Genomic DNA, 13,679 nt, shown 5'->3' with positions numbered 1-13,679 from the left:
TCCTTGAAATACTGACATGGCTAAATTACTCCAACATTTCTTAAGATTTGAAAAAAAAAATATAATAAGTTGTATATTTGGCATAATTACACTGACTACCTTTTTACTAAGGTCAAAAGTAACGGAACTAATATAAATGGTGATTAAGAAGGTAAAATATACATTTCAGTGTAAAAGATATGATAATATTATTTTTTTTATTTATTTGATTAACGAATTACTGATGAAAAAGAAATTAAGTATTATGTAAATTAAAATCTTAAAAATACAATACTTCAGTATTCAACAATAAAAATTGAAAATTATTAAATTTTGAGAACTTAATTTTTAGTTTTATACCATGAGCAAAAAATAATATACAACCAATTTGTTAGAATTCTTACATTTATTAGGAGGCAGTTCGATAGATTAAAAATTCCAAAATTTTAAGCCCACTTTATTTGAAAACACATTCAACAATTTTCATGTTAAAAAAAAAAAAAAAAATTATTTTAAAGATGAGTAAAATATTTACCCTCATTAATTTTCAGGTGAACCCCTATAGTAAGAAATCAATTCTGAAATTAATTTGGAACTGATTCTTAACAAAATTAAATCTAATTAACATGACTGTTAGAACATTCAATTAAATATACCTATTATGTTACAAACCTATTAAATAATGTAACTAACCATAGTATAATCTTAAAACAAATTAGATTTAACTATGGTAATCACTTACACAACCCTAGTAGTATATGTTCCATATCATCACATCAAAAATTAATCTTTGGCTAGCTAGTAGACCAAAAATTATGCTCCATTTTTTTTCCTTAGTTCTTATTAACTCCTTGTGATCTTCACTTTTGAGTTAATAAAATTCTTTTTTTGCCAATTAAAAAAAAACAACCACCTGTAAATGCAAAGTTTCTTCTTTCAAACATTCCTCAAATGAAGTTCAATCTCTTGCAGCTTCCCAGTTGGAAGAACTCACGAAACAGCTCAAAAAATGCAAAACTATTCATATTAATCTTCGTTCTTCTCACCATAATCTCTATTTGTCCACACAAGAATTCACATTTTTTGCGAATTTCTCAAGAGATCGATACCAATATTGTCAAACAACTTTATCCCGAGATTAATGCTAATGACACGATAAGAATAAAAAAGATAAGTAAAAAATGTGACATGTTTAAGGGAGATTGGGTTCCATATCCGGAGGGGCCTTATTACACGAATGAGACTAAATGTTTGATGGATAATCGACAGAATTGCATGAAATTTGGAAGACCGGACACTGAGTTCATGAAGTGGAGGTGGAAACCGGACGAATGCGAGTTGCCTCTGTTTGACTCGGCTCGGTTTTTAGAGCTTGTTAGGGGGAAGGCTATGGCGTTTATTGGGGACTCGGTTGCAAGAAACCACCTGCAGTCACTGGTTTGCCTATTGACTAGTGTAAGTGCTCTCAACGAACTTATAATTATCATTAGGGAAAATTACACGTCTCCCTAATTTGTCTCCAGTATTAATGGAAAATGGCCTGCACCCCACTGGGGGTGACCCCAGGGCCCCATTGGGCTCTGATTGGTGTATTTTTCTGTTCTTTTTTTGAACCAATGACCAGCCTCCACGTGTGTGGGGTGGTGGGAGTGAGACTTTACTGGGAGTCTCAATCAAAGTTGAATATTAATTTGGTTTTTGCAGTTTCAATTATTATTAATTTTTTTTAAAAAAGTTTTTACGCTATTGATTTAGTCCAATTAATAATATCTATTAAAAATTGAATAGAAATGAAGGGTAAAATGGTTCATTCTAAAAAAAGGGAAGGGGCAGTTCAAAATGGTTGCTAGCTTCTTAATCACTTTGAAAATAGTAAATGAATTATTTTCCCGTTGATTTTAGTTCAATTTTTGAAAGGGAATTATTAATTTGACTAAATTGACAAGATACAAAAAATTTAAGAATGAAATTGATGCAACAAACATTATAAAGACTAAATTGATACAAAAGATAAATTACAGAACTACGAGTGTAATTTGCTCAAATTCACTATAGTATTAGTATGCATTCAATTGAAAGAAGGGTTAATTTTACTATTAGTCCTTAAAAGGATGCATTTTGTATTATTTTAAGTTACAACATTTTAATTGTGTCAATTTTATCTCTAAAGTATTAAATATGCCTCAAAATGGTACCCCTGCCTAATGCTATGGCTATTTATTGTCAGAATTAGGGGTATTTTTTAGACAAAAATTATGCCTTCAAGAAAAAAGAAGAATAGTTACACTTTTTTTTTTTTTTTTTTGTGTAATTTTTTATTTTATAAATTATTCTTGATTCTGATGATGAATATTGACAGTATCATGCCATGAAGACCATTTTAACAGACATTGAATACTTTGAAAATGAAATTGATATAATTAAAAAAAATTTGACTAAAATTACACAAAAGTCATACATGAAAAACTAGTAGTGTAGCCTAGAAATAATTGCTTATCTTCCATTAATGTGTTAGCTAGCTAGTCAATTAATCCCAATTAATGTTCTATGTCAGGTGACACGTCCCTTAGACATAGCAGTTGTATTGGAATCATCTGAAAGATGGTTCTACACCGATTACAATTTCACAATAGCCCATCTATGGACCACCCATTTGGTTCAAGCCAGCCAAGGCATCGAACCATACAACAAGGTCCCTTCAAATCTCACCCTCGACAAGCCCGATGAGACCTGGTCCGCTGAGATCGAAAACTTTGATTTCGTCATCATCTCGGCCGAACACTGGTTCTTGAGGCCGTTAACCTACTATGAAAATGGCAAGTTTGTCGGTTGTCACATTTGCAGCAAACAGAACGACACATATTTTGACGTGTACTATGCGTACAGGACAGCCTTTCGAACTTCCTTTAATACCCTTCTGACAAAATTTAAGGGGATAACTTTTCTGAGGACAATTACTGGGACTCACGTAAATCATAAGAAGAAGTGGAGTGAGGACGGAGATTGTGAGAGAACAAGGCCGTTTAGTAGGCATGAAGCGAAGCTAGATGAGGTGGTTTTGAAGTTGTATTCGATACAATTGGATGAGTTTAGGGTTGCGGAGAAGAAAGGGAGGAAAAAGGGGTTGAGATTTAGGGTTTTGAATGTAACTGAGCCGATGACGATGAGGCCAGATGGGCATCCGAACCGGTACGGACATTGGCCACATGAGAAGGTCCGGAGGCCGGATTGTCTACATTGGTGCTTGCCTGGTCCTATTGATGTCTGGAATGAAATGTTGCTTCAAATGATAGAGATGGAAAACGAAAGATAATCAATCTATGAAAAGTCTTAGCGATATGTGACTGGCATTAAAATCAGACAAAATTTTGATTGAATTTAGCCTTTCAATTGTTTATCTTTTCTTTTGATTTTTGACTATGTAATTGTAATTTTTTGGACATCATATTCTTCAAATTAACTAGAAGGTTTTAGACACTTTTTTTTTTTTTGGGGGGAGGGGGGAGGGGGATGGAAAATGAAACATAATCAATCTATGGGAAAGTCTCAGCGATATGTAACTGGCATTAAAATCAGACAAAATTTTGATTGAATTTTAGCCTTTCAATTGTTTTTCTTTTCTTTTGATTTTTGACTATGTAATTGTAATTTTTTGGACATCATATTCTTCAAATTAACTAGAAGGTTTCAGAGACTTTTTTTTTTTTGGGGGGGGGGGGGAGATGGAAAATGAAAGATAATCAATCCATGGGAAAGTCTCAGCAATATGTGACTGGCATTAAAATCAGACAAAATTTTAATTGAATTTTAGCCTTTCAATTGTTTTTCTTTTCTTTTGATTTTTGACTGTAATTGTAATTTTTTGGCCATCATATTCTTCAAATTAACTAGAAGGTTTCAGAGACTTTTTTTTTTTTTTTTGGGGGGGGGGGGGGGGGGTTGGGGGGGTGGGGGGTGTGGTGTTTGGTGTATTGTCAACTAAAACTGACTGCTCATTTTGGTGATGGTTTCAAAGGCCATGGTCAATGAAAATACTACTTACCTATTTTCTCTCCTTATACTGGCAACATGAAAAATGAACAAAAATTAATTACATTGACAATCATTTTAATTTGCTTTTTATATTAAAATGATGGGTAAATTACACAGACTATGTAATTGCAATTTTTTGGACATCATATTCTTCAAATTAACTAGAAGGTTTCAGAGACTTTTTTTTTTTGGGGGGGGGGGGGAGGGGGGGGGGGGGCAGTTGGGTGGTGCAGTTTTCTTTGGTGTATTGTCAACTAAAACTGTCTATTCATTTTGGTGATGGTTTTAAAGGCCATGGTCAATGAAAATACTACTTACCTATTTTCTCTCTTTATACTGGCAACATGAAAAATGAACAAAAATTAATTACATTGACAATCCTTTTAATTTGCTTTTTATATTAAAGCGATTCATATAATTTCATTTTGTAACAAGTTTGACCTTCAATTATACAAACGGATTCAAATTAAAAAGTGGTGAGAAACATTATCGAATTCTCAGTCTAAAAAACTCTGATTCTCTGTCCTAATTTATTCACAATCATAAGAAGAGACCTGGTCTACTGAGATCGAAAACTTTGATTTCATCATCATCTCTGTCAAACACTGGTTCTTGAGGCCGTTAACCTACTATGAAAATGGTAAGTTCGTTGGTTGTCACATTTGCAACAAACAGAACGACACATATTTTGACGTGTACTATGCGTACAGGACAACTTTTCGAACTTCCTTTAATACCCTTCTATCAAAATTTAAGGGAATAAATTTTTTGAGGACAATTGCTAGGACTCACGTAAATCATAAGAAGAAGTGGGGTGAGGACGGAGATTGTGAGAGAACAAGGCCGTTTAGTAAGCGTGAAGTGAAGCTAGATGAGGTGGTTTTGAGGTTGTATTCAATACAACTGGACGAGTTTAGGGTTGAGGAGAGGGAAGGGGGGAAAAAGGGGTTGAGATTTAGGGTTTTGAATGTAACTGAGCCGATGACGATGAGGCCAGATGGGCATCCGAACCGGTACGGACATTGGCCACATGAGAAGGTCCGGAGGCCGGATTGTCTACATTGGTGCTTGCCTGGTCCTATTGATGGTTGGAATGAAATGTTGCTTCAAATGATAGAGATGGAAAATGAAAGATAATCAATCTATAGGAAAGTCTCAGCGATATGTGACTGGCATTAAAATCAGACAAAATTTTGATTGAATTTTAGCCTTTCAATTGTTTTTCTTTTCTTTTGATTTTTGACTATGTAATTGCAATTTTTTGGACATCATATTCTTCAAATTAATTAGAAGGTTTCAGAGACTTTTTTTTTTTGGGAGAGGGGGGGGGGGGGTTGGGTGGTGGAGTTTTCTATGGTGTATTGTTAACTAAAACTGTCTATTCATTTTGGTGATGGTTTCAAAGGCCATGGTCAATGAAAATACTACTTACCTATTTTCTCTCTTTATACTGGCAACATGAAAAATGAACAAAAATTAATTACATTGACAATCCTTTTAATTTGCTTTTTATATTAAAACGATTCATATAATTTCATTTTGTAACAAGTTTGACCTTCAATTATACAATTTGTATTTAACGGATTCAAATTAAAAAGTGGTGAGAAGCATTATCGAATTCTCAGTCTAAAAAACTCTGTTTCTCTGTCCTAATTTATTCACAATCATAAGATCATATCGAAATCTTAAAACATAGAAATTTTAAAGTATGATTAAACGACTATTAATGAATTGAAATAAACGACATATGAATTTTATAACAAAAAATCAGTACCTGGTGACCTTTTCTTTTTTTTAAGATAGAAGTAAAATTTCAAAACAAACTAAGGAAGAGGAAGACCAGAAGCCTCCTTCGCAATCAACATATTGAGAGGTGGACAATCCTCAATCCATGTTCGAAAATAAGCCAATTCCACTGCTATATTGACAAGAAGATGAGCCACTAAGTTACCATCGCGGTGTACATGGGATATCTAGTGACCTTAAACAATAGGATTATCATTATTTTTAGTCATTAATAATCTCCTCCATTTAAAATTACCGGCACATGATACAAATTATAACATATCCATAAACAACAATTAGGAGGCACTGACAACACACCTCTAAAGCAATTAAAAAAAATATGTATCATTATATATATAAAACAGGAAAAAAGAAAAGAAAAGAAAAGAAAAGAAAAGAAAAAGTGAGTGGGAATCTAACTCATCCTCTCTTTCTTCCCCCTCCTCTCAACACTCTCCTCATAAGACCTCCTACCCTCCCTCTTCAGCATCTCAAGCAACAAATCACTCCAAGTATCAATAGGTCCAGGCAAGCACCAATGCACACAATCATTATACAATGTCACATTCTCATGTGCCCAATGTCCATAAATACTAGGATGCCCATCTGGCCTCAACAGCATTGCTTGTGTTGTATCAAGCAATCTATACCTCAACCCTTTCTCTCTCCCCTTTCTCTCTCCAACCCTGTACTCCTCGACTTGTGTCATATAAAGCTCCAAATCTTCACCCTCCAATTGCTTCTCATTGCTCAAAAAAGGCCTTTTCCTCACACAATTCCCACCTTGGTTCCACAAACCTCCTTCAAAATGTGATGGTGCAAAAGTCCTTAAATATGTTATTCCCTTAAAGTCCTTTAAATTATTGATTGCCTTAAAAGCTGTTCTAAAAGCCCTTCTAAAACCATAGTACATTGGGAGGTCTGTGATGTTGTCCAGCTGGCAGAAGCGGCAGCCGACGAGGTGGCGGTTTTCGTAGTAGAGGGCGGGGCGGTAGAACCAATGGCCAGCGGAGATGATGACGTAGTCAAATTCGGAGATTTGAGTGGTCCACGTGTTGTCGGGCTCATCGAGGTAGAGGTTGAAGAGGCCCGTTTGGGTTGGGCCGTTTGGGTCGGCCTCTTGGGTTTTGATTAAAAAGGGTGTCCAGAATGTGGCCATGGTGAAGTTGTAGGATGTGTATTTCCAGCGTTTGAAGTGTTCATCTGGTGTGTAGGACACATCTATAGGGTACTCTGCCTGGGAAAAAAAAAAAAGGAAGAAAAAATTGTGATTTTTTAAAATTAATTGATCAAATAACAATAAGAATCGAGTTGATTAATTTGAGCTAAGAATTAATACACTTAATCAAGATGAGTAAGACACTAAACTAAGACAAAAATAAACCAAGAATCTAATAATTAAACACAGAAAAATACAGAAGATTTATGTACAGAATATGGTCATGCTCAAGGTTGTTGTGGTTTCACCATAATCTGAAAGAGTTATAATATAGTAGTACAGAGATGTAAAAATTAGTCAAAATTATGAAATACCAAAAATATTTCACATAAGGAATGGTTTCTCTAGTTGATGATTTTAGAGGAGTATTATTGATGTATAATAGCCCGTAATCTATTTTGATTATTTGAGTCATTCATCATGTATGATTTATTGATATATTATTTATACTCCTATAAAAAATAAGATTAATCAACCATAAGAAGTCACTTGATTTGTTTTGCAAGAATGAACAGTAAGTACAAAAAAAAATAATATATATATATATATATATATAATTCGATAGTGTTGATATTACTCTTTGATCAATTTGATATGAATAATCTGCTGAAAAAGTCTGTTTGAATAATTCAAATTACTTGGAGCAATCAAGCAAGAAAAGGTCAACCTTCCACTAACCAAGAAGAGGGAGACATATGTGTGGGACCCTTTTGTTTTGTGTGATGGATAAAGTGAATATTTCTGAACCATTAAAAACTTTTTCATTGATTAATGGATGGTCTTCAAAACTTGATCTTGATTTTATGAGTAACAACTATTATTAGTGGACCTGCTCATGACAGCATTTTTGTTTTTTTCAGTCATAGTGTCTCAATCATATTAAAGAATATATATAATATGTGGTTATACCAACCCAATATAATAATTATATCCATAGAGTGGGTAGGGGGTTTATTTTAGCCACCAAATCTCTGAATATGGCAAAGGCCTCTTAACAACAAATCTTAAAAATATGAAAATAGATCAGCACACCACGTTGCATGCCAGGCTTTGATTCTCTAAAATGTGTCATCAAGTCCTCATATTATCATCTATTTATAATAGTATATCATATATAGATCCATTAATCATACTTAGAAGTAGGTTAAAAGTCCATTTCTAACTTTTAACTCACTTCTCTCTCTCACAAAAAAAATTTAAAAACTTCAAAAAATAACTTTTAATTATCTTTCCAAAAAATGGTAGGAATGTCCAAAAACAATCTGACATATTCTAAGCTGGCATTAGATCTATTGTTCATGAGTTTTGGAATAATCTAAGCTGGCAATAGACTTTTTTTTTGTTTTTTTTAATTATCTAATCTTTCATGTTAAAGTCACAAGTGGCCTATGTGCCATGAAAATTTATGTCTTTTTGTTTGTTGTTTCATGTCTCCTTTCAGGGCAATATTCTCTTAAACAGGAGGGAGTTATTTGAGGAACAAAATAGAAATATTCATCTTGCACAATACCAGAAAAAGGTATGTTTTTCCTTAAAAAAGTCAAAAAGTTAAAATCAAATTTTATTTATTTTTAACTTTCTAAACGCATTAATAAAAAAAGTTACTAAAAAATCAATCCAAACAGCTACTTTCTAGATGGATATAATGAAGATTTCCATTATTTTATTATATCATTAATTATATGTTTTTATTCTAAATTCAGAACAATTAAGGAAGAATTTAAAATTCAAAATGACATCATAATTATAAACTATTGATTTTGAATTATATTACTTATTTTAACCGTATACCTTGGAATGAAAATTTCCATGTAATAGAGATGATTTAAATCATCTTGCTTAAACCTTTATTTAAGTTGCGTTTTGGTGATTTATATTGTGAATTTTCAATTAATAAAACAAGAAGAACCTATATGTACAATTTTACTCATAATTAAGTGATTCCTTTCTTTTTTGGTTGGACCATCTTGAGAATGATAAGGACAGTCCTTCCTAAAAAAAAAAAAAAAAAAGGACAGTCCCGATTTTAAGTTTAACTTTAGAATAGTGCTTGGGACCCCCTTTTGGGGGTCACCCCCTCACCCCTTTGCCACGTGGCAGGGGGTGATTGGTGGAGCAGGAAAAAAAAGAAAAAGAAAAAGAAAAGGTGACCAATGAGAGAGAGAGGGGGTCAAAGGGGTGGGGAAAAAAGGGGATGGATCATTACTCTTAACTTTATGATACAATTTTTTTTTTTTTTTTAATTTATAAGATTGTCATGACTTTAATAATAATAATAATAATAATAATAATACTAATAATTAAAGAACCAATATGCAAAATTTTAACCACACATCACGTGCATGAGCCGGGCCATCATCCTCGTATAAAAAATTAGTCAATTACCATTTCAAGATTGGAACAAATAATTAAGTAATTAATAAAGTAATATTAATTTATGTTACCCAACATTCAAGTGAGATCTAGGGGTGAGCATGGTCCGGATTGGACCGGATTGAGGTAAAATCAGAACTAATTCGTTATCTACGGTTCTTGAAAAATTGAAACCAATCCAATCCGTTTAAATCATGAAACCAATCCGAACCAATCCATTTAAATACGGATTGGATCGGTTTAGGACTACGGATTCACATAATTAAATAACAAATATATATATATATATATAACACTTTAATTTCATAAAAATATAAACGTAGCGCTATATCAGTTCCACAATAACAACATGTTTTTCTATAATAGTGACATACTGCTCTAGAATTTAAACAACCATAAGAAAACTAGTTTCATCATAAGTATTTAGACCATTACAAATCAAAACTAAAAATTAACAAACAAAAGTAATAAAAGAAGATATTATACGGTTTTAGGTTTGAGTTTAGATTTTATATAGAATAAGAGAAGATACTATGGAGGAGGATGTATAATAAAAATATAGACTATTTGTATACGGTCCGGATCGGTTCCAATCCGGAATCGTGGGGTTCAATCCGGAACCAATCTGTGGACTACGGATTTTTAATTCTTCAATCCGGAACCGAACCGCGGATTCAAAAAATCAATCCAAACCTATCGAATTGGACTGGACTGCATCAGATTACAGATTTCACGGATTCCTTACTCAGCCCTAGTGAGATCTAGTTACTTTCCCCCTAGTGATGGCCACCAAAGATCCTCTAGAGTGAAATTTTCCTAAAGTTTCCTAGAGTGCTATATTGTGTGGTTGAGATTTACTGGTAAGTCACATCAGAAAAATTGATGTGACTTGCCAGTAAATCTGAACCACGCAATATAGCACTTTAGGAAACTTTAGAGAAAAATCACTCTAGAGGATCCTTGCTCAGTGATGGCCGGACTGGAATCTTTTATTTTTTTGCATGTGGATTTTTATCAAGTTTGAATATGAATTTTGATTGTGTTGTTTTGGTTCCTGCGTTTATCATTGGTCTCCTTTCAATAATTTGAAATTTTATTTTGTAGAATCTTCTGCATATACTTTTTATAAAAAAAAAAAATTAGTTGATTTAATAATTATAATTTTTATTTTATTTTATTGTATTTGTTCCTAAAAAAATGGACGCATATTTTTTGAAATAAAGCATCAATTTTTTTAGAGACAAACACAATGAAATAAAAATATTACAATTATTGTATAGGCTTAATTTTTTTCATACATAATATACATAGAGGGTCATACAAAATAAACGATTTGAATCATTAAAATCCAACCCCATTTTTTAGATTATCTAAAAAAAATATTCCACACACTAATTAATTTAAAAAAAAAAAAACCTGAAATTTTTACCTCACCCAACATGTATTAGTTGAGATATGACACCATAGTGTTTACCTAAACCTTGAACCGCATGTGGGTTTCGGTGAACGAACCTTTTCAAAAGTATTTCACATTAATTACACTTTTGGTCTTAATAAATATGATTTTTTTTATTAGTTTGGTCTTAACATTTTAATTGTGTCAATTTCATTATTGAATTATCAACTATGTTGAAATAGTCTCCATGACAAATGTCGGTAATATTTCAGAGATACTTTTCAAACAGAAAATTACATCTCGTAAATAAATTATAAAAAAAGGTCCTCTACAATGCAGCATCAAATGGCCCAGAAATATCTTTGAAACTTCTTCAGTGGTACAATTAAAGGCTTGCTATGGCCAAAAAAAATAAAATAACAACGCATATGAAACTCAATTTTGAGTAATTCAATGGATGGCCATATTATAGCTAAAATTTGAAAACCTTCTTTGTTTCCACATTTCTTATAAAGGGACTCACATTCAATATTTTTATATGTCATTTTTTTTTTTGAATAATTAAAGAATTAACGTTTACACTTTTAAAGTAATATTGCTAAAATATATCATTTTCACACTATTTATTAGTCAAATATAACAATAACTAGCCATTTTAACTATCAATTCTCTAAAAACAAAAATTGAATTTTTTTTTTTTAAAAGGTACTGAATTTTATTATTTTTTATTTTTTGTGTTCAAAAAGTATCTTTGATAATAGTGAAAACATCCGTCATGTGGGAATCATTTTCACACACACATGTACCAATTTTTTTTTTTTTTTTTTTTGGGATCGAACACCCACATGTACTACTTTGGAGATGGATTCAAAACAAGTGTTAGGGACGAAAAGACCCTTCTAAACAAGTGTTGAATGGTGATAGATATAAGTATAATTATTCAGTAATTTCGAAACATGGACACGTGGTATATTATAATATTGTGATTGATGGAGAATGTGGGTAGGTGGGGTATTGTGTTGGGCGATTGGAAAATATGAGAGGATATATTGAATGATGATTGGTTAAGGAGTATAGGCACGTGATACTCTGAAAACATTGAATAATTTTCCTAGAAATAAACAAAAAAATGTCATCTATCATAAATTTTTTATTTTGAAAATTAATGCAAAAATAAATATATGATATAGATTTAAAATTTGAAGGACATATAAATTACGCCTAGAATAATTATAATTCATATAACATGTATGATATAGATTTAAAATTTGTGGGACATAAATTAATACCTAGAATAATTATAATTCATTAATATACTTTTTTGATTAATTTTTGGAAAGATTATAATTTAGTATACTTTTAAGAAAATAATTACATATTCATTGAAAATTTTGTAAAATTAATTATTAATATTAATAAAATTTACTATTGATCTGTAATTATTTTTTAAAAATACACTATTTTATAATTTTTTCTACGTATGTAATATTGTCGATATAAACAAGGAGGATGGTGATGATGCTTACCCTGGACAAGAGACATATCAATGACTGCATTTGATTCCTGCCCACAGAATCACCAACAAAGGCCAAAGACTTGCCTCTAACAATGTCCAAGAACTGAAATGGGTTGAAAACAGGAAGATCACACCCATCTGGTTTCCACTTCCATTTCATGAACCCATTGTCTGGTCTCCCATACTTCATGCAATTTTGGTGCTCATGGATTGCCCAACATGTTGTGTTTGTGTAGTATGGTGCATCTGAATTTGGAACCCATTCACCACTGAAGATGTCACACTTTTCATTTGTGACTGTTTTTATTGAATCTGAATCATCAACAGTAGGGTCATATGGAGAAGTTGGTTGTGAAATGTTCTTTAGAGTGTACCCTAGTAAAGGGTAGTAGAGAGGGATGATTGTGAAGAGGACTACTGTTATGGCTACTAGGATAAGTATCTTTGGGGTCTTTTGAAGCGTTTGGTTTTTCACAAAGGGAAGCTCCATTGTTTGGAGCTTCATTGGAGAGATCTACACGGAAGAGAGACAGAGAGACAGAAAGAAAGGGAGAGAGAGACTAGGGAGGCATCAACAAGGAAACATAGCATACTCATATATGGAAGTGTGCCATGTTCCAAATAAAACAAGGTGGTTTTACATGTTGAGGCTTTAATTAAGAGAAATACTTCACATCTAGAAAAATTATTCAGTATCATAAATTAGTAAGAATAATGTTATATGCATTGAAAATTTGTGTATATGATATACAAAAGCCCTCACATAAGAGTGGGTCTCACATATGTGTCCGCTCTACTCGCATGTGAAAGTTTTTGTACATTCTATGCACAAATTTTCTATATAAATAGTATTTCTCAATTAATGACCATATTTGTTATTAATGTGACTCATATTTTCTTAATTTTAAATGGGTAAATTATAAATACATCTCCTGACATTTGATTAAAATATAAATCGCCCCCTGTGGTTCTGAAAATTACATTTCATCCCATGAGATTTTTAATTTTATAACAAATCGTCCATTTTATTAATAAATTATCGAGTCAATTAACAATTTTTAATGATGTTAGAAATATGTTTCAATTTATAATTTAGATAATTTTATTATTGTATAGGAGAGAAATTATGAATTTCATTTTTTCAGTTAATTTTGCTAAATAAAAAATTATGACAAGGAGATATTCGTAATTTTTCAAATCATATGAGGCAATTTATACTTTAAGAAAATTTCAAGGAGTGTATTTGTAATTTATCCATTTTAAATTTATAGTATATACCTCATTTTAAAAATAAGTTTTAAGATAAAAATTCATAATACATAATACTTTTGTTTAACTAACGAAGTTATCCGTATCTCTGTAACAATTTAAAATATTAG

The 13,679-nt window shown here is 31.9% G+C and overlaps 1 protein-coding gene and 1 pseudogene across 1 annotated transcript; one reads left to right on the top strand and one right to left on the bottom strand.

Moving 5' to 3' along the window:
- The first annotated feature begins 1,233 nt into the window (after window positions 1-1,233).
- Window positions 1,234-3,292, top strand: LOC145824420 (protein trichome birefringence-like 19 pseudogene; annotated as a pseudogene).
- A 2,723-nt stretch (window positions 3,293-6,015) lies between these two features.
- On the bottom strand, window positions 6,016-13,116 carry LOC114311055 (protein trichome birefringence-like 19). The gene is made up of 2 exons (XM_028257135.2): window positions 12,311-13,116; window positions 6,016-7,033 (listed from the first exon to the last, which is right to left on the bottom strand). The coding sequence occupies exons 1-2, from the start codon at window positions 12,803-12,805 to the stop codon at window positions 6,212-6,214; spliced, it is 1,317 nt and encodes a 438-aa protein (XP_028112936.2). The 5' UTR covers window positions 12,806-13,116; the 3' UTR covers window positions 6,016-6,211.
- Between the last annotated feature and the right edge of the window lie 563 nt (window positions 13,117-13,679).

This window comes from Camellia sinensis, chromosome 4 (genome assembly GCF_055761805.1).
Source record: "Camellia sinensis isolate YWXY chromosome 4, ASM5576180v1, whole genome shotgun sequence".
Taxonomy (NCBI): Eukaryota; Viridiplantae; Streptophyta; class Magnoliopsida; order Ericales; family Theaceae; genus Camellia; species Camellia sinensis.
The sequence above is the reverse complement of the archived record's forward strand: the minus strand, read 5'-3'. Positions and strand labels throughout refer to the sequence as shown.

Coding starts and splice junctions, on each gene's coding strand:
- LOC114311055 (XM_028257135.2), bottom strand. CDS start 12,805: ATGAAGCTCCAAACAATGGAGCTTCCCTTTGTGAAAAACCAAACGCTT. Junction 7,034..12,310: donor TGATATGTCTCTTGTCCAGG/GTAAGCATCATC, acceptor TTTTTTTCCCAG/GCAGAGTACCCTATAGATGT.